This window comes from Gopherus flavomarginatus, chromosome 7, assembly GCF_025201925.1.
Source record: "Gopherus flavomarginatus isolate rGopFla2 chromosome 7, rGopFla2.mat.asm, whole genome shotgun sequence".
Taxonomy (NCBI): Eukaryota; Metazoa; Chordata; order Testudines; family Testudinidae; genus Gopherus; species Gopherus flavomarginatus.
In genome coordinates this window covers 12230469-12251256 of record NC_066623.1, presented here as the reverse complement: position 1 = coordinate 12251256, position 20788 = coordinate 12230469, and the positions used below count along the sequence as shown (strand labels likewise).

General features: G+C 40.6%; 1 protein-coding gene across 1 annotated transcript in view; it reads left to right on the top strand.

Annotated features, from left to right (window-relative positions):
* The first annotated feature begins 1012 nt into the window (after positions 1–1012).
* The window catches only part of DDX46 (DEAD-box helicase 46), a 36403-nt gene continuing 16627 nt past the window's right edge, over positions 1013–20788 (top strand). The window contains exons 1-14 of the mRNA XM_050962467.1: positions 1013–1149; positions 4563–4751; positions 5169–5303; positions 8952–9048; positions 10115–10280; positions 11239–11390; positions 11715–11828; positions 13172–13337; positions 13850–13970; positions 14349–14524; positions 15572–15693; positions 16642–16720; positions 18887–18969; positions 20498–20662. Of these exons, the coding sequence (XP_050818424.1) occupies positions 1133–1149; positions 4563–4751; positions 5169–5303; positions 8952–9048; positions 10115–10280; positions 11239–11390; positions 11715–11828; positions 13172–13337; positions 13850–13970; positions 14349–14524; positions 15572–15693; positions 16642–16720; positions 18887–18969; positions 20498–20662 (1782 nt within the window). The 5' untranslated portion in view covers positions 1013–1132. The remainder of the gene's footprint in view (positions 1150–4562; positions 4752–5168; positions 5304–8951; positions 9049–10114; positions 10281–11238; positions 11391–11714; positions 11829–13171; positions 13338–13849; positions 13971–14348; positions 14525–15571; positions 15694–16641; positions 16721–18886; positions 18970–20497; positions 20663–20788) is intronic.

Genomic DNA, 20788 nt, shown 5'->3' with positions numbered 1-20788 from the left:
TGGGCAGTGGAGACTGCGGGAACTGTGAGATAGCTACCCACAGTGCATTGCTCTGTAAGTCAATGCTAGCCATGGTAGTGAGGATGCACTCCACCGACTTAATGCGGTTAGTGTGGACATATGCAATCGACTGTATAAAATCAATTTCTAAAAATCAACTTCTATAAAATCTACCTAATTTTGTAGTGTAGACATAACCTAAGGCCTCTGGGTTTAGCAAATCTTGAGGTGAGGAAAATGAATCAGAGACTGTGACCAGGGCCGGCTCTACTGTTTTTGCCACCCCAAGCAGCGCACCGAATTGCCACCATGGACGGCGGGGGCAGTCTGTGTGCTGTTAGGGCAGCACACATGTTTCCGCGGCGGCGGCAATTCGACGGCTGCTTTTGTCTTCAGACAGAAGCCGCCGAATTGCCGCCACCGCGGAAATGCGCGTGCCGCCCTAGGGGCACACGGTCTGCCCCCGCCGTCAATGGTAGCAATTCGGCGCAGTGCTTGGGATGGCAAAAACACACAGACTGCCGCCCCTTGCAGATTGCGCCCCCCAGCACCTGCTTGGAATGCTGGTGCCTGGAGCCGGCCCTGACTGTGACCCAACCCCCCCCCATTCCACTAATGGGGGCACAGGTGTGGAGCAGCGACTCCCATTTTAACCACCACTGGTTAGCCCTGCTAAAAGCAGCGCTAGTTGAGAAGCGTAGACCAGACCCGACGGGAGCCCTCTTGGAGCTCCTGCTCCAACTCCCAGCAGCCTCCATAAAGGACCTTGCTTGGGACTCTGGGCTGGGCTGGGGCGGGTTTGCTCGCCGTGGCAGGGATGCTGCTGAGTGCAGCACGGTGTAAGAGAAGGAGCTTGCCCCAGAGCCCTCTCCCCGGGCACCGCTCTCCTTGCACTGCGCCCTCAGGCCCCCGCCGTCGCGTGGCCTAAGGCCGCACTGCCCGCCTCCAGCCGCCAGGGTGCGCTGTATCCAGGGGACTAGCGGGGCAGGCAGCTTCCCGCTGCCGGTCCCGCTCCTTCCTCTCGTTGGTCACCGCGCTACGGGCTCGTAATGGCGGCGGCTGCGCAGGGTTCCCGGATCTAGCTGAATCCCAGAGGCCGCCGCTGCTCCGCGCGCTCGGGCCCGGGACAGCCATGGGCCGAGAGTCCAGGTGAGGAGGTGGGAGCGGCCCTGCCGCTGTCCGAGCTGGGCAGCCCCAGCTCGGCCACGGGAACAAAGGGCCGCGGCGAGGCCGAGCTGAGGGGAGCTGGGGAGCGGGGCGGGGGGTCCCAGGGCCGGGGGGGGAAGCCGGCAGTTGCCGAGGCTGTGGGGCACGTCCAGGGAGCTGCCGTCCCCAGAGTCCTGCCCCCGAGGGGCTGCCCCGTACGCGGTGTTGTCTCCAGAAGTTCCGCGTGTGGCCTTCGGGGAGTCCGTGGCTCTGAGGCCTGAGCGGTGGCGTCACCTCGGCCCGCCTCGGCGGGGGTAGGGGGGCTCGGCCTGGTGGTGTGGCATCGCGATTGTTCGGCGCTCCAGGTGGCTCCGCACGGCTGTGCCCCTGGTCTTGGAGACGGAGACTGGCTCTGATCGCAGGTCCAAATGGATCTGATGCTGCCTGCCCCCTGCTCAGATGGTGCTTAATCTCCGACCAGTTACAATCTCCGACCAGTTACTGTCTCCCTCGGCGTCTTCCGAAAAGCTATGGGGATGCATTGGCCTCAAGTCCTCAGGGCAAACGAAGGAGTAGAAAGTGGTGGTTCTCGTCTCCAGCTCAGCGGAGCAGACTGCGTGTACCAAAATGATGGATAACACTGTTGGGATTCAGTCCCATAAACTTATCATATGTGAATGGTTTGTGCTGGTTTTTCACGTCAGTGAAGTGCATCATCTCGCTGAACGTTGAGACGTTAGTCGAGACAAGGCATTGCCGTTTTTATCTTGATGAAGCTGGTGAAGGTCAGCCCTAGTTGTGGGGTGGGGGGGAATAGAGGCTTGACTTTTCGAGTAACTGTATCAAGACAAAAAGTACTTGTGTGGTGCCTCTACTAGGATTTTACACAGAGGTAGGTTATCCTTATGTCATAAGTGCACCTTGTTTTCAGTTAAGAAAAACCCACACTCTGTGGAATGCAGTGGGCCATCAGAGAAGGGTCAGACTGGCAGGTATGTCAGAATTGACCCAATTCAAGCCATACCCATAAATGATATTGGGAGATTAGATCTCTGAGCTCAGCAGTGTACGCAGAGCGTGAGCTGCACTGGATGCTTCTGGACTCTTTGATTTGTCCTTTTCTCATCAAAGTAGTTGTTTCTGTAGCTTCCTTCAGAACCATGTGGCTTCCATTGCTGGTTCTACCATACTTTGTTGTGCTGTGAGCTATCAATCTCTTTAAATAATAATACTTAGTGCTTTACATGTGAAATAGATAGATATTACTCCTTTGCGGGTGCCAAAACGAAGGTTCTCAAGGGGACACAGCAAATCCATTGGATTAAACCTAAAACCATATCTATACTAGGAGTGCTATATTGGCATACTGTACTGGCAGAGTGTTTTGCTGGTATAGTATACTTCAGGGGTAGGCAACCTATGGCACGGGTGCAGAAGGCGGCACGCGAGCTGATTTTCAGTGGCACTCTCACTGCCCAGGTCCTGACCACCAGTCCAGGGGGCTCTGCATTTTAATTTAATTTTAAATGAAGCTTCTTAAACATTTTAAAAACCTCATTTACTTTACATACAACAATAGTTTAGTTATATATTATAGACTTATAAAAAGACACCTTCTAAAAACGTTAAAATGTATTATTGGCATGTGGAACCTTAAATTAGAGTGAATACGTGAAAATTCGGCACACCACTTCTGAAAGGTTGCCGACCCCTGGTATACTTGTATCAGCAAAGTGCTGTTACTAGTATAAGCTTTCATGCTTGTTGTAATCGCCTCCCTCTCCCCCAAGCGAAACCAGTAAAAGCACACATTTGCTAGTAAAATTGTGTCTAGGCTAACATCTTTTGCTGACACAGCTCTGTTGGTCTGGGATCAGACCTCTCTGCTGGCAGAAGCATATAGTGTAGGTATAGTCTAGCTCTGATGACTCCTCGGCTTGGTTTACTCTTGTAAGTTATTGGCATAGCTGCGTTGTTCTGAGATGTGAAAAAACCATATCCCTGACTGAAGTAACTCTGCCGACATAACCCTCAGTGTAGACCCAGCTATGGTGACAGAAGAATGTCATCAATGCAGCTAATGTCGTTTGGGGGGAGGTGTCTTACGCTGACAGAAAAACCTCTACTGTTGATGTAGGCTGTGTTGGCACAGCCCTCACAGCATAAACATAGCCTTACTGGTATAATCTCCATGGTGGAGACATACCCTTAGTTCCCTGATAGCTGAGTGTTGATGTCTGTGTCCTGAGAAAATTCCAACTCAGTTAGTGAGATGTTGTGTATGTAAATTATCTCTGCTGTTTCAAGTCTTCATTTTTTGTCTTGAATTGTTGTCTAATGTTGATATGGTGTTTACACATTATGTTCCACTCAGAGATATCTGCATTTCTATGATAGATTCAATTATTCCTGTCTGTCAAAGGTATACGTTTATAAAGTTTGAGCATTTTTTAGTCCTAAGATAAAAGATACTTGTCATGGACTCCTCTGCTCATTACACTCTGTATCCTTTGCTGATGGTGCTGCCAACTTGAAATGTGCTCTGTGGCCACATGTGATTTTATAAGAGATGCACTTACAGGCCCAGCCAAGATCCAAGCCCCGTTACAAATTGCACAAATGTCTTTCAAGACAGTCTTTTTCCCAAAGAGCTTACAGTCTAAATAGAAAGAACTGACAACAGATTGGAGGGGAATACAGAGGAACAGAGAAGTGAAGAAGTGACTTGCTCAAGGTCACATAGTATGTTACTAACAGAGCTGGGAAGAAAATCTAATTCTCCTGGCTACCAGTCCAGTGCCCTTTCCATTACACCTCACAGGCTCATGTTTGCACACAATTTTTTGAATGGAGTTTGATAGTCTCTTTTTGGAACTGAGATATAAACTGAGGCAGACTGCCCTATGAGACATCTTCACGTGAAGTTTTAATCTTTTTCCTGCATATAAAAATTGATGGATTACTGAATAGTAAATGCCTCTTGGGATGCTGATGCTATCACAAAGCTTTGCTCTCGTGATGTGACCTCACTAGGGCTCTTTCAGTGATATATAGAAAGTAATCCAGCTAACTTCAGTGTCTCAGTATGTGCATATGTACTAATTCAGTTATGCAAGACCAGGAAAGAATCATAGAATATCAGGTTTGGAAGGGACCTCAGGAGGTAATCTAGTCCAACCTCCTGCTTAAAGAGATTTTTGCCTCAAGTGGCCCTTTCAAGGATTGAACTCACAAGCCTGGGTTTAGCAGGCCAATGCTCAAACCACTTTGTAATCTTTTTTTTTTTTTTTTTTTTTTAAAGGACCTGGTCTTTCATTTTTATAGTTTCTGTTCTAAATATGATTAAAGTACCTTTAAACTGCAAAGTGTTCTCTTGTACATCTTGACTTTTTTATTGTGAATTTGCAACTACACAGACATTATCGGAAGCGCTCCACATCACGTGGACGTTCCGGTAGCCGCTCTAGAAGTCGATCTCCTGCTGACAAAAGAACAAAACGTGGAGAAGACAGACGTTCTAGAAGTAGAGATAGAGAACGCAGGCGTGAGAGGTCACGCAGCAGGGACAAGAGGAGATCTCGGTCACGGGACAGGAAGCGCCTGAGGTATGAGTTGCAGAGTCTCAGGAAATGTATGTGTTCTTGGAAAATAAGGTTTGACTTGAGTCAATCTGAGCTATCTTATTATGAATATCTGATGTTCCTCTGTATGATTGGTGATGGTATCTGCCTTTTGTAATAGGTTTTACTTAGGTAAAGTAGTGCATAGTATACTTAACTTGCTTTCAATTATTGGCTGAGACAAGCTACCGTAATTCGGATTTGGTAACCCTTTCCGTTGCCTTAATGGCTCTTGGCTTCCTTTTGCAGATTTTTGCTGAAAATTGTTTTTTCTCATGTTAACAGACCAATTTATGTTAAACCCCCCAAACAAAAACTTCTCAGTTTTCATAAACTCTTGTATTTCAAAATAATGACCATGAGTGCAGAATACTAAATAAGCCAATTCTGCTTCCGTGGCAGACGTTCAAGAAGCAGAGAGAGGGAACGGAGCAGAGAGAGAAGAAGATCACGCAGTCGAGAGAGGAAACGATCCAGAAGCAGGAGTAGACGGTCCCGGTCCACCAGTCCTGGCAAGAACAAGAAAACAGAAAACAGGTACTCTCATTCACAGCTGTGATTAATATGTTAGTAACTAGACATGGGAAGATTTATAGATTATACTCTGTTCCTATATGGGGACTGGATATAGTTGCCAGATAGATTTATTAGATATTAAACTAGTTTTCCAGTATTTCTGTAAATCTTTTTTTCAGGAATAAAATATTCCTCACCATGTTCCTTGGCACAATAAGGTTTTTTCCCAGGAGAACTTTTGTTTGTGTCTGTGTACGCACATTTTCAAAATAATGTTGGTTTTCTCACCCAAGTAGCTTGACTGCAACTATGGATGTAAAAGTTTAACCAATGAGCTTGATGCTTATCGGATTGAGTTAACAATTAAACTCTGCTGCTGTCAGGTGTGCCCACTGGCTGGGCGGGACCCCAGGTGTGCCTGGCACCAGCAGGGCCCCAAATGTGGGGGTACTGCAGAACCCCCCTCACCCTTAGTTCCCCAGCGAAACTTTTAACCGGTCGAATTTTAATAGGTTACATGTTACTTTTTGTACACGCTATTTACATCTCTAACTGCAACCCCTTTTTATGCTACATCCTTTGTCATAGTCACCCTCTGCGTTTGTGAAAATGTAGTTGTGCTTGTTTTGCATGTGCACAGAATGCCTCATCAGCATCTTAGGCTATTTACGCCTGTTCCTCGATCATCATTTTCCAGATGATTAACTTTCACCATTGCAGAATTTTGCTCAAGTACAAAATGCTCCAGTTGTTAGCTAGATCAAACATTGGGTTAATTTTTCAACCCTGGAAACTGGAGTTCACTCTCATATTCTTCCTGCTGGATGTTGGTCCACTTTTTTTTGTTTTAATAAAGCTCTCCATACCTGTAGGAGAATAAAACAAACTTTCTGGGAAGTCTGAATAGATTTTGGTAAAAAGGCTTCTCTTTAGATGTTGATCTTAGTTTGTTTCAGCTGAGATCATTGTAACATGTACTTGACTTGTATTTGAGTATGTAGCTTTATTTGATATCCTCCATTATTGTAATAATATTTAGAAAATGCAGCGTTTTCTATATCTCATAGAAGTGGTTTTGACCTTGAACACAATAAGCAATTTCCAGGAAGAGTAACAATACAAAATATTGTTTAAAATAGTAACCTGTGTTCTTGATTTCTGTGAGCCTGTGTTCAATAGCAAACACCACATACTGAATGACTTAGTTTGTTTCGCTATTTGCGAAGTAGCCCCGCTCAATGCAACGTGTGTTTTAAAAACTCCTCATATCTATTTAAATATTGCACTTGATATTAAGGCCTGGAGGCAATAAGTCAGGAAAGCCATCCACAGCTCTGGCTTTTAGAAGAAGGAGAATATTCAGTGAGTGCACATGCACTGCCTAAACCTTATGGTTTGTTCCCATTGCTTAAAAGCTCTTTTATAGATCTAAGTAGCTACATATCCTATATTTATTTATTTATTTATTATTTGTATTAGCATAGTACCTAGGAGCTCTAGTCATGGACCAGGACCCCCATTGTGCTAGGTGCTGTACTAACACAGAACAAAGAGACAGTTCTTGTCGCAAAGAGCTGACAGCCTAAGTGTAAGACGAGACAACAGATGGATACAGGCAGACAGAAGGATATAAGGAGGCAATAAAGCAATATTTTAAGTTCTATAAATGCTGTTTTACATTTTCTGGAGGAATATTTCTATTTCAGTAATTTAGGAAAAGACCTGAATACATGTGAATTTTAGATAAGATAGTGACACCTACCAAAAAAAAAAAATCACACTGACCCTTTAGTCTAATATCTTTAAATCATAGTTACTTCAGGGTCTAGGATCAGTAAGTGATGTTTTATGTCACACCTCTGTGGAAAGGATGTGTTAAAGGTCATCTGTAGCACAGCTGACACTCTTGCAGCGTGTTGAAAATGTAACTCTTATTGAAAATACTGTGTCTAAATCACATAATGCCTCTTAGAAAATTGAGTGATGGTGTCATTCATTGTTCTTATCACAAGACTTATTTAAATAATTTTAATATATTTATGTCCTCCAAAACCTGTGTAGGCAGCAGTCCTTCTTGTAACAAGTGTTTGCCCCGTGCCAAGTGCCAACTTCATCTGGGAAGTTTGCTCTCCAGGGCTGTGCATTATATTTCTGGCTCTGCCATGAACTTATTGGGTGTCCTCTGCCAAGTCATTTAAACTCTTTGAACCTACGTTTATTATTATTATATTACAATTCAGTGGGTTTTATGAGACTTAATTAGTAGTTATAAACTGCTTTAAATTGTTTAATAACAGTAAGCTGACTTTTCACTTACTAAAGTGACTTTAGTGCATGATTTCCAAATGTTGCACTGAGTCCCTGCCCGCCGTTCCCCCACGTGCTCACACATCTTCAAAGAAATTAAATGATTCATGTTCTTATATTTAAAAAACAAAACAAAAAAACAGTAGCATGAGTACAGTGGATTCATAGCCAAGATTTCTTTAATATTCATGCTAACAGATAAAGTGCATAGTATCACATTTCAAAGAAATCCATGAAATATGCTTATACCATGCCATCACTCCTTATTTGTGTTGTTTGCTGAATAGTGAATGCTCAGCATCGTAGAGAATATGGAATAGACAAAGTCCTTACCTGTATGAGTTTATGATCAAATAAGATGACTAGTAACTAGACTTAACAAAAAGGTGTAGTTTGAGGTCCCTTTAATGTTGAATTTAAAAATGTGTAATATCTTACTTCAAGTGCTTTCTAAATAAATTTTAAACTGAATTTTCAATTATAATCACAAACAGACAATGAAGTTGCACAGTTTAAAGAAGAACAGTACTGTATGGGTAAACTGTAATATTAATGTGTATATGGAATAAGGAGGTTGATGACTATCCCAGGCCTTAATCAAAACATCACAGAAATTATATTCTGGGAAGTTGGAATGACATAACATCTTGTAAAATGAACACATGGTTTGCATTAAAATAGTCCTGTGGACTATGAAAAAAAGCGTAATACGTTATTTCCCCCTTCTAGCTGAAAAGTGAATTTTAAATGTATTATCATGGGTTAGCCACACATGTTTAGGTTGGATGCATCTATTTTTTATTAGAGGGGGTAGGAATAGTAAAGTCTATAATAAATGTGAATGGGTTTTAGATCAAGTTCTATAGGTAGCCTTTCCTGATGGGAGATGTTCTTATGTTTTTCAGCCAGTAGTGAAATCCTCCAGGGGCACTCAGACTTACAAGGCAGGGTGGTAGATCACTTTGGTATTAGAAGTGCAAAAGACAGGAATTTCTGAGTATCTCTATTCCAACAGCTATTTTCAAGGTGGTGTAAAATAAACTCTGGAACCAGGAGAGTATCAGTTCTAAGTATTGCTGGAAATGAAGTCTGCAACTTCCTCCCATAAAGAAATCAGAACAGCAGAACTAGAGCATATGAATCAGTGTGTCCTAATAGATTTTTGCATCTCTGGTAGTTCTAGGAAATATGTCCATGAAATGAAGAGATTTTCTGGGAAGTGAATATACTCTGCAAGATATTTAAAAAAAATGTGCGAATGACATTTTCTTCCAGCACACACACGCTTCTTTCCCAAGAAAAGCTGGAACAGTCTTTTCAGATCAGACATGCAGTACATACGTTTTTGATCTTATCTTTCAGATCAAGGTCTAAAGAAAAGACAGAAGGTGTGGAAGTTTCCAAAGAAAAGAAAAAAGAGAAGGAAGACAAAGAAGAAGAAAAGGATAAAGATGTTAGTGTATGTATACTGACCAACGAGAGAAGATTGTATCAGTTAAACACTAGCTCTTACAAATGATAAAGTTCTAAAATTTAGATACAGTTTACTGTATTTTTAAAATATCACCTTAGATAATCCCTTTTTTTACGTCTGAACTTTGTATAGCACAGACTTCTGTACAATGGGTATGCTTCTACCACTTGACAGAAGAAACATTCTTCCCTTAATGCAGGACTTCTCAGCCTGTAGAATGCAAACCTCAGGTGGATAGTGAGGGGTCACTTGCGTCACATCCCACTGATTACTGGATGTGGGGGATTAGATGATTTAGTTCAGGTCAAGTGCTTTCTAAATACATTTTTATGTAGAAAACATCATTTGGTCACTAGAACCTAGCAGGAGTCGGGAAGAAAGGGAAGGAGCAGTTAGCGTTCTCTGTTTTTGCCGCTGCTTCCCCCAGTCCCAGAGCAGCACTCCAACAGACATACACTGCTTGGCTCTGGGGCAGGGGAAGCAGTGCTTCATGAGCAACCTTCCCGTCTGGCAGGAGTCAGCAACTGGCCACCAAACTAACATCCTCATCAAACTCAGTCAACCATGCATGCTCCCTCAACCAGCATTCCTGCCTAGGACTCATTGGTCATAATTCACTCATAGCTTGTTTCTCTGACACAAATCATTTGGGGAAATAGTGAGGTGCAAGGTGGCTTTTCAGGGTCACACATCAAAAAAAGGTTGAGAATCATTGCTGTTGTATACTTTCCCTATGAGGGTGAGGAAAGTTTGATGTGTTTAGGAGTATTTGTTTAGAAATGTAGACCCCCTAGGACCAAGTTCAGGCATTGGATGCAAGGCAGATAACTGCATTTCACTTTATTTTACAGTCACCTTGCTCATGCAAGTATAGTAGTTGGTGTCACTACAGAGCGTACCAAGATAGGTTAAGTTAAACTTGTATTGCAATACGTTCTTATTAGGCAATCCTCAGACAAAACTCCCATAGATTTGAAAGAGAAGTTTGTATCGAAGTGCAGAGTCAGGCCAATAATTCATAACTTGTTAGTTTGGTTCTTTATTCTCATAGAACTTTGATCAGAACAAACTAGAGGAGGAAATGAGAAAACGAAAAGAGAGAGTGGAGAAATGGAGGGAAGAACAGCGCAAGAAGGCTATGGAAAACATAGGAGAACTGAAAAAAGAAATCGAAGAGATGAAACAAGGGAAAAAATGGAGTTTAGAAGATGATGATGGTATTTCCTTAATATTTTTATATAACAATTAACAGATAATTGCTTCATTTTGTAGTGATGGACAGCATTTAATTACCATCCTTGATTTTAAAACTTCAATTATTTTTCAATGAAATGTAAAATTATGAAATCTATACTTGTTCATGGTCCCAAACAGCTTAAGACACAAGTGAGAGCACCTGGTGGGGAATTAGGAGAAAGAGAGAACAAATGATACAGTTATAATGCTGTGCAGTTATTCAGGTCAGTTATGGGGACATAATAGTAGTTTATCAACATATATTAAGACTCTTTTTTTCTTCTCCCTCTTACTTCAGTACCAGTTTAAAAAAAAATTTCACCTAGGCTTTGGTCGTTTTTTGTGGACCCAATGCTTTTTTGGGAACCCATAACTGCTATTTTGTACCCACTAAAATCCTAGCTAAATTGCCCATTTATTGATGATCTCTCTCAGTACAGCCAGTTCCTCATACCCCTCGTGGAGAATCTCCATCCTCACATCTCCCCAAGAGAGAAGTCTTCTAAAATGACCACTCCTGGCATTAGGGAAGCTCCTGCAGGCTGTCTTCTTTCAGGGAACATTTCCGTCTCCAAGGGGACGGGAGAGTGCCCATGTGGTGTCAATGGGGAACGGTGGCCTTTGATTCCATGGTTTCTCTGACTGTGACTAAACCCTTAGACAATATAAAGAGATCCCCATCCTTTCTGTTCCCAGATACTCTTCTTCCCCTGTGGCTGGCTCAACTCCTGGGGAAGGAGTGTACTCCTATCCTCATGGTGTTCTTCATGTTTGTTCTGTAAGTTTACAGTATAGTGTCTTCCTGTTTGTATCTGCTTTGTAAACGTTTTTCAGGGTTCTGTACACCTGCATTGTACTAAAAGCAGGACAAAACAAGGATTTCGGAATTCATAAGCACGTTTTTCTTTTAAACAAAAACATTTCTTTGTCATATACTAGATGATGAGGAGGAGACTGCAGAAGGGGAAAAAGAAGCAGAAGAGATTGAAGATGAAGAATTGGATCCACTGGATGCTTATATGGAAGAAGTTAAAGAAGAGGTCAAGAAGTTTAATATGAGAAGTGTGAAAGGTGGAGGTGGGAATGAAAAGGTAAAAAATTAAGGTTGTCTTGTTTGTCTCTCTAAGTAGTGTTAGCATTTTAATATAGGAAAAATGATATTAAGAGGACATTTTAAGATGGAAAATATGTAGACAGACAAGAAAGAGGTTAGACTACATGTAATGCCTACCAGTCCTTAACCTTTTATCTTCCCAAGTCAGCTGTTTGATATTAACCCTGATGAAATCTCATCTGAGGAAGTAGAATCAAAGCCCCTATACTGTGCTCAGGAGTATACCGAATTTGTGCATTCTGCATAGTGCGTTCCATGCTCTCTGTGGTAGGATAATGGTTTTCTTTAACTGTTTTATTAGAAGTCTGGACCGACTGTTACCAAAGTAGTGACTGTGGTGACAACCAAAAAGGCAGCTGCGGAATCAGAAAAGAAAAAAGGGGAGCTCATGGAGAATGACCAAGATGCAATGGAGGTAACTGAAAAGTCTTAGATGCCTATTGTGGAAACGGGGCGGTCATTTTTCTAGCAAAAAGAGGCCCTGGTTCAGCAAAGTACTTAAGTGCACAAGTAGCCCTGTTAGCTTCAGTGGGACTACTTACGTGCTAAAAGTTGGCATTTGCTTATGTACGTTGTTGAATCATGGACAAAATTGAGCTGACACTGATTTAATTTAAGAAACACCGTAGCTCACAGAGTCTTGTGTAAAGAAAACATGGTGTAAATGAACAACTTGATGCATTAATTTAGTTTTCAGGGTTGATAGCATCTTAATATAATTGAGTTGATATGTGGATGTCTAAACTTGGTGCATACACAGTTATTGAAATTGTGCATTCAGTCATGGCAGTTTTGCATGAGAATGACCAGTTGAACATCTAAGTGGTCATATATATATATATATATATATATATATATATATATAATGTATGTAGCTACTGAGCCCACATATTCAGTCACAATAATTACATGAACATAAAAAATGTTTAATTATCAAAATCTGGGTTTTATGTTTATAGTTAAATTATCTTTACGCTTCTAAAGTGCCTTTAATTTGAGGTTCTCAAAATACTTCACAAACATTAATGAGAAGTCTCTCTGCACCCCTGGGAGGTAGATATTTTCCTTTTACAGAGTGCAGAGAGGTTTGATTTTTGCCCAAAGTTGCAAAGACGGGAATACAATGCCTGTCTTCTGACTCCCATTCATGCTTCTAATTGTCAGGTAACACTCTGAACTCAACTAATAAACTTGTCTTACACTGCCTATATGTAATAAATATGCAATGTTGGTACTTTGTAGGGGGGGCTTGCATAGCCTTCCTGCACAATTATTGGGTTCAAGCTTATCAGAGCAATTTGTCCTGTGTCCAGGCTACTCACATAAAAGGGATGTCAAGCGATTAACATATAGGTGCTATGGTTTTTAGGTCTTAAACAGGTTTTTAAATATCTCAGCACTGCACTGGCAATTGAATAGGCTGGATGAGTTCCATTGCATGAGAATTCCCCCCAACCCCAAAATCACTGTTGATTAGTTCTAGATGGCAAGTCCTGTCCAGATGTCAGTTAAAACTGGTGGGAGCTGGAGAAAGGTAGGGAGTGATGAGAGGGGAAGTTGCCAAAAGAATGAATGTGTGTAAAACTGGGGAGATCCTTGAAGCTTCAAGTAATTCTCCTTCTCATAGATGGTTTTGGTGCAGTGTAGGAAGAGTTAAATGTCCCCAATCTATGTTCCATTGTTATGTCAGTGAAAAATCAAACCCTTGAAGAGGGTTTGTCACTGAATATATTTCTTTATGATTTATTATCTGTACAGTATTCGTCAGAAGAGGAGGAAGTTGATCTTCAGACTGCCCTGACAGGCTATCAGACCAAACAGAGGAAGCTGTTGGAACCAGTGGATCATGGAAAGATAGAATATGAGCCCTTCAGGAAAAACTTCTATGTTGAAGTTCCAGAGTTGGCTAAAATGACGCTAGATGGTAATGGCAAATAAAAATGAATTTTGTAGGGTAGTTTTAATGGAAGAAGTCTCTGTCAAATTTAGATATGCAAGGCACCTGTGAGTTCTTTAGGTCTTGTCCTTTGGACATAAAGCCAAAATTCTGTGGACCATCAAGAAGGAAAGTACAGGCTATAATTTAAGAGGTATTAACATAAAGCAGCAACCCAACTATTAGTTACAGAGAGGAATTGAAGTGTGCAAGGGAATTTTCATTGTGCAACTTAACAGGCCAGAGGTGGGGCGGGGAGGTTTAATCACCTCATCAGTGAGTATTACTGATATACTGTTACTTTCCATTTAGTTATATTTGTGACCTTCTCATTGAAAGTTTTTTCTGCTACACTTTCTACATACTCAGCATCTGTGTTTGTAGCTAGCTAAAATCTGTTGCATCATGTTAGGAGAAAGTACATTTCAAGTAGACTTTGAATAAGATAGCAGAGAAATACTTAGTTTGATTATGTATTAATTCAGAGTGTGTTTTTTCAGAGGTAAATGTATACAGGTTGGAAATGGAGGGCATTGTAGTCAAGGGAAAAGGCTGCCCCAAGCCAATCAAAACCTGGGTACAGTGTGGTATTTCCATGAAGATTCTCAGTTCTCTTAAGAAGTAAGTGAACAATTTCTGAACCAAAATATTAGTTGTTTCCATTGTGTCCTTAAGACTGTGGAGTGTTCAGGGCAGGATACTTTGTTTGTTTGTTTGTTTATTTCATTCATACATACATATTCTCATTGTATGGCACCATGTATACCAACCATCTAGATTAAGGTGTTCACTCAGGATTGCTCTTCTGGGCAATTATAAACTATTCTTTCACACTAATTACATAACCCACGTTTCTTCACTCTGTTTGTTGTGCTGTATTTTTGCACGGAACTAAAGCTTCCACTCAAGTTGAATATGTAAATCTTTTCAGCAGGATTATGTGTAATTCATGAGAAGTCCTTTTTTGCTCCTGACAGTACTTGTTTTTCTTTCTTTGAGACATGGCTATGAAAAGCCCACTCCCATCCAGGCTCAGGCTATACCAGCCATTATGAATGGACGTGACTTGATTGGCATTGCTAAAACAGGAAGTGGAAAGACTATTGCATTTCTGTTGCCTATGTTCAGACACATCATGGATCAGAGGTCATTAGAAGAAGGAGAAGGTCCAATAGGTACAAATCTTTGTTTTCAGATTTTGACAGATTGTAATTTATATTTTTTATTAAGTCTTGTATACCATAATTTAAACTTCTGTATTTATTTTGATTTTCTAGTGAACTGTGTTTAAATACACTAGTTGTGGCTATGATATATCATGACAATAGAACTCTGTGCATGGTATAAATTCCCTGTACTAATGTTTAACTTCAGAACTGATCTCCCCTTTCCAGAAGGTAGAATGAGGATCCTCAGAGGTCTGGGATAATGGCACAGAACCTACTGCAAACATTTCTTCTGGCACAGCTCGGTTTTTAAGCTCTGATTCGGCGAATAGATTCATTGTACATCCTTCTGTTTCATGTTCATTGAGGGATTTTTTTTACTTAACTTATCTCTTTATATGGAACAACTTGTTAGGAAGAATGAAAGGAAAGTTTGAACCCTTTGGTTTTTTCATTGGAAATTGACACAGGGCTGCTACATGATTTTAACAGTCAGTGCAAGTCCTCTTACTCATTAGGACCTGAAGTACAGCATTCTCGGTTTGTTTTGTGAGATATTTCTTCATGCACTTCTGTAAGGTTTTCAGAGGGGCCTTCAGTTCTTCTCTTGGTGTTTTTGGAGAAACATGTATTTCATGACTATACGTCAACCTGGAGAGGCTTTTTTTCTTAAAGTGAGCACTGAAGGTTCTGCCAACACAATAAGCCACAAAAATGTATTTTGCTGTATGGTTTGTACTTGAGGAATATTTTGTATTTCCGCTCAACTACACATTTCCACATACCTTTTTAAAGGAGGAATTTTCCCCCTTGTTTATCCTGCTGTCATTGGGTTGTTGGAGCTATAGTCAAGTTTATTTTTAATTCCAGGGTAGCCTCAGCTACTATAGATCTCTTGAAATAAGGGTTTTTAAATGTACAGACAATTAATTTATACAGTACAGTTGTATTAGTCTAAAAGAGATGGCTTAAGCTTCACCATAAAGGTTCAATTTTTACCATGTAAAGGATCATCTAAATTTTTTGTGGTTACGGTTTTAATATCTTTGTTTTCAGCTGTCATCATGACCCCAACTCGAGAGTTGGCTTTACAAATTACCAAGGAATGTAAGAAGTTCTCAAAGACACTTGGGTTTAGAGTTGTCTGTGTCTATGGAGGAACAGGAATCAGTGAACAGGTACACTTAAAGCATATTTTGTTTATCAGAAATCTCATAACTTCTGTCATTTACCAACCTTTCTTAGTGGGTGTTTCCCATAAATCCATTATTTAGTTCTGAACTCTCATTTTTTATTTTCTCTATATGTTGGAGATTATGTAGCGACTAGGTTTCTTTTAAAAGCCTGCTTTTGACTGCCTCTCACTACTACCATCAGCACCTGTCCTTTGTACATGCACACAAGCATATGTTGCCAGAAGTCAGTCAGTCTGTTTGAAGTTTCTCATGTATGGGCCCATGTGTCTGACAGTATATTTTTTTAATATAATTTGGTGGTAATTAAGTAAAGCATTTTTGGGATATGATAGTTTGAAATAATGGTTTCCTGTTTCCAAAAAGTTCCCTAACTTTTTTGGTATCTCCTATCTCAAAAAAGAAGGCTGATGAACTCTTAATCTGATTTTGTCTTTAGTGAATAATGCTTTTTGACTATTTTCATAAAGCTTGATGGATTAATTTTGAAGTTACCCAGTGTTTTTTAACCCATGGAAACTACAGGATTTGTAAAATTCCATAACCATATGTAATAGGGCTTAATATATTCACAGCTGTAGAGATATTTTAAGATCCCTACATGAATTGTCCTAATATGCAGAGTTTTCTGTAATATATGGATGAACGCTAAGTTGTGTAGGAATCATAGCCCTTTCATGTGCACTGCTCTTGATTGTGGCAACTCCAGGTCTTCATAAATCATTATTTTAAAAAGTTATTTCCAAACACTAAGGAAATTGCCAAACAAAATCTTCAAATAAATAATCCATGTTCTACCAGTGTTGTAAATTATTGTTAAACATGAATGTTTCTAATCACAGTGATTAACCATTACTTAAATCATTCAATCTCTGATATCCATAAAAACTTCAAATGGTTTTGTTAAATTTAATTTATTGTTTTTAAAATCAGATTGCTGAACTAAAAAGAGGTGCTGAAATTATTGTTTGCACACCTGGACGTATGATTGACATGTTAGCAGCTAATAATGGTGAGTAGAAACTTTATTCCTTTAGAGAGATTTTTATATATTTATTTTGTAATTCTAATGAACAATCGGGAATTTTTTTAATATAAATTGTCTTCTGGTATTTATTTGCATCTCTTGAAGCTGTGATATCTGTTTGTGGCATTTGAGAATGTACAGCAATGAAAATGGCTCTATTAAATTATTAGCTCCTTTTTGAAGGACAGGCATTGTAACATGCTTGAAGAATTTCTAAGAGTTTGTATGCACAGTCAATTTATAACTCTTTACTCCAAATTTCTGGTACTTTGGGGTAGTTTAGGGCTTGTCTACATGGCAAGCTATTTTGCAGCAAGCTTGGTTGTGAATCTACACCTCACCAGCTTGCTGTGCAGTAACGTCCCGTGTGGTACTGCTGTTGCTCACTGAAAATCCTACAGACTGGCTTGGATTACTATGCATTAAATTACTAGTAAGTCAAGCTGCTCTCATTTTCAGTGTGTGGTAGCAGTATTCACAGGGGAAGTTACTGTTCAGCAAGCTGGTGTGCTGTGGATTCACAATCTAGCTTGCTGCAGACTAACTTGCCATGTAGACAAGCCTGTAGGTAAAGGAAGGATTACTTACGTAATGCTTGCTTATTTTGACTTTCCATTGTCCAATAACAGATCTTCAGCATTAGCACAACTTAACAGCAGTTCACTTTTGCTGTACAGAAGACTCTGCCTTTATCTGTTGCTAAAAAACAAATTGTTATCTGAATGGTCTTCTGTTTAAAATGTTTAAAAATTTTAAAATTAAAACTAGTGTCTTCCTAGATCAAATACCTGCATAGGTTAAAATGAGATACTGCAGCTTTAAGAGGCTTTGGCTTACTGTAATCATTGCATGCTTGTTAGACAACATTTGATTATTAAAATATTCCACATCAAACCACTAATAAACTGTTGACATTATTTAACTTCTGTGGAAAAAGTCCCTTCAAGACTTATAGAACTGGGCTTCCAAGACTTAAACCGTCAAAGGTAGGTACATTAATGCTGTTCCCAAGTAATTTTGCAGAGTTATTATTTGGGGATGCAAATAATATGTTAAATATGTAGATTTTTAAGAAATGTTATTTTGGATCACTAAGTGTGAATTGAATCTTTAAAGTATCGCATTATATTTTTTAAAATAGTAATTTGAGGACTTGACAGCTATAGTTTACATTTAAAAGAAAAAGGTTCTCACCTAATTTGATAAAGGTACCAGTTTGAGTGACCGTTGTAGGGAAATGTGAAATTCCTACTTTGTCTGAGAACAGACAATAAAGTATCACCATATTATTGCTTAAAATCCAATGTATTCTTGTGTAAACATGTTTTAAAGATAACATGATTGATTTCACGTTTTTTTTTACCTCTTGATGTTTTTATTTTCACTCTTTAAGGGATACCTTTTTCCGCTGCTTGGGAAGGCTAGTAACTTGTTTATCCATGACCATTTCAAAATGAGATGTGTACAGATGTACAACTTTTTTTGCTTGCTTTGATTCCACTTGTACTAAAGACTGGGGTTCTTGTTACTTTTTATCTTTGTGGGTTTAATAGGTTTAAATCTGTATATGTTTGTTAATAAAACGTTGGTTACACTTTATTATTCTATTAGCAGTTAGCTACAAATAGTTATGAATATCCTCAAGTCATTATTTCTAAATCCAATGAAGTATTGCAGATTATAATATAGAGGGAAATTTTGTGAGGCTTCATCAGTTAGAACTGGAACTTTGCCTTCCACACATGCGCTGTAATCTCTAATATGTTTTTTCCTAGGTGGCGCTGTCAGATAATGGCTGATGTGGCTCGTTGCTTCATCTCAGTCTTAGTTTTATGATGTGTTTTGGCGAGGGCTGTTTTCTGAATTTTACAGGTTCTTCTGGCCCTATGATGGTACGCACGAGAAGAGTTTGACAAAATAAAGGGCCATGTGCATCTTTACACGTTTGCCAGAATGTATATGTCGTCAGAACGAGAAATTTAAAACACATATGGTGAATTCTTTAAAACAAAAAAACCCACCCTATTTAACTTTTATATGTTTGTTAGAAGCTAGTCAGAATACTTAACATTTTACTTAAAATTACTCCTGAGGGGAAAGAGACTTCTGTATGATATTGATTCCTCTTTTTTCCCTGCTCCTTTTTCACAGGTCGGGTGACAAACCTTCGCAGAGTTACATATGTTGTACTGGATGAAGCAGACAGAATGTTTGACATGGGTTTTGAACCTCAGGTAATGAATGGCCCAGTGGATTTTAAGTTTTGATTGTAGTGGTGGTGGAGAGATGGCAATGGAAGTGACTTAAGGACATGCTAGACTTGAGGACATTATTCTTGCTTAAAGGATTTTGTGGGGCACAGGCAAAGAGGGGGAGAATTAATTGGATTATACATATATATTATCAGTGCTGTCATATGATGAGACTACCAACACCTGGTCAGCAAGGCGTGCTGATTTTGGGTGACAGTTTGTAAGCTGACTGAGTTTTTGCATTGATCATGACTAGGGCTCCATGTCTCATAGAATATCAGGGTTGGAAGGGATCTCAGGTGGTCATCTAGTCAAACCCCTGTTCAAAGCAGGATCAATCCCCAGACAGATTTTTACCCCAGATCCCTAAATGGCCCCGTGCAAGGATTGAAGTCACAACCCTGGGTTTAGCAGGCTGATGCTCAAACTACTGAGCTATTTCCTTCCCTCCCCCCCCCACACTTTCCACAACCTCCGTGACTTATGCAGTGGTCAGTGTGGCTGACGCCAGGGCTGCCCAAGCAGCTGGTTCTGGAGCCAGCTAATTAGGCGTGGCCAGGGACAGCCACACCAGCTGCTGCTCGGGTAGCCCTGGGCAGCTGGCCCTGGGGACTGCCTGAGCAGCGGCCAGTGCAGCTGGCCCAGGGGACCGTCTGAGCAGTGGTCTTGGGGGTGGCCAGAGCAGCTGATGTTTGGTCCCTGACAGATGGTGCTGCTGGCCCCGCCTGCTACCCTTGATCAGCCCCCCCCCCCCCCACCCCCCCAATATTTAGTCATGGGTATTCATAGTGCAAGTGACGGGCTGTGAATTTTTGTTTATTGCCTGTGGCCTGCCCGTTACTTTTACTAAAAATACCCATGACTCAACCGTAGCCTTAATCATGGCATACTTAAGTTATCCAATAACCTCTTGTCTGTCAGAAAGCATGTGTGGTTTTCCTGAGTACATATATTTCTATGTATTGGTTGTTTTAGAGACCTGAAATGGGCTGTTGAACTCTTCTGTAGCCCCATAGATGGCTGGGGATTATTCCCTCAGAGCAGGCATTGTGTACAGCTGTTGCTGGCTTCCTTAGAGGCTCCATTATCTCCTTGGATAAGCCCTGGAAGTGACAGGATTATAGCACTACAGTGAATCCGGGTGGTGGGGCCTCATTTCACAGGTAGCTTGGGGCTTCTAGGTTACGCCAAGGGACATTTTACTCTAGAGTTGGGAAGCCACCACCCTTGTTCCCATGGGCTGAGGTTTGTGTTGTGCCTCAGAGGAGCACTACAGCATCCCACCCTTTTCCTTTTCTGTGGTGTTTCTACCGAGTACAGCAATTTCTGCTGCTTTTCCAGTGAGAATACAGAGACTCTGGAAGATAAAACTTCCAAAAGGATATTTATATTCTGTGCAAAGCCGTTACTCCTTAGTTTTAAAACTGACAGGCAAATGTGTGTGTGAGGTCCATTCCGCCTTGTGTAGAACAGTTTTTGGTATTAACCGTAATTTTTACTTTTCATCCAGGTCATGCGCATTGTAGATAACATCAGACCTGATCGTCAGACAGTCATGTTCTCTGCCACCTTCCCCAGAGCTATGGAGGCATTAGCTCGCCGTATTCTGAATAAGCCAATTGAGGTACAAGTTGGGGGCAGGAGTGTTGTCTGTTCTGATGTGGAACAAGAGGTGGTGAGTATTGCATTGCTGCGTCTTTTATCTTTTGTTTCATTAGTGGCAAGACATTTCTGGAAGAATATTTAATACTGAATGCAAAACCATATACTAAAGGCTGTTTTACCTCTGGATATTTTGTGG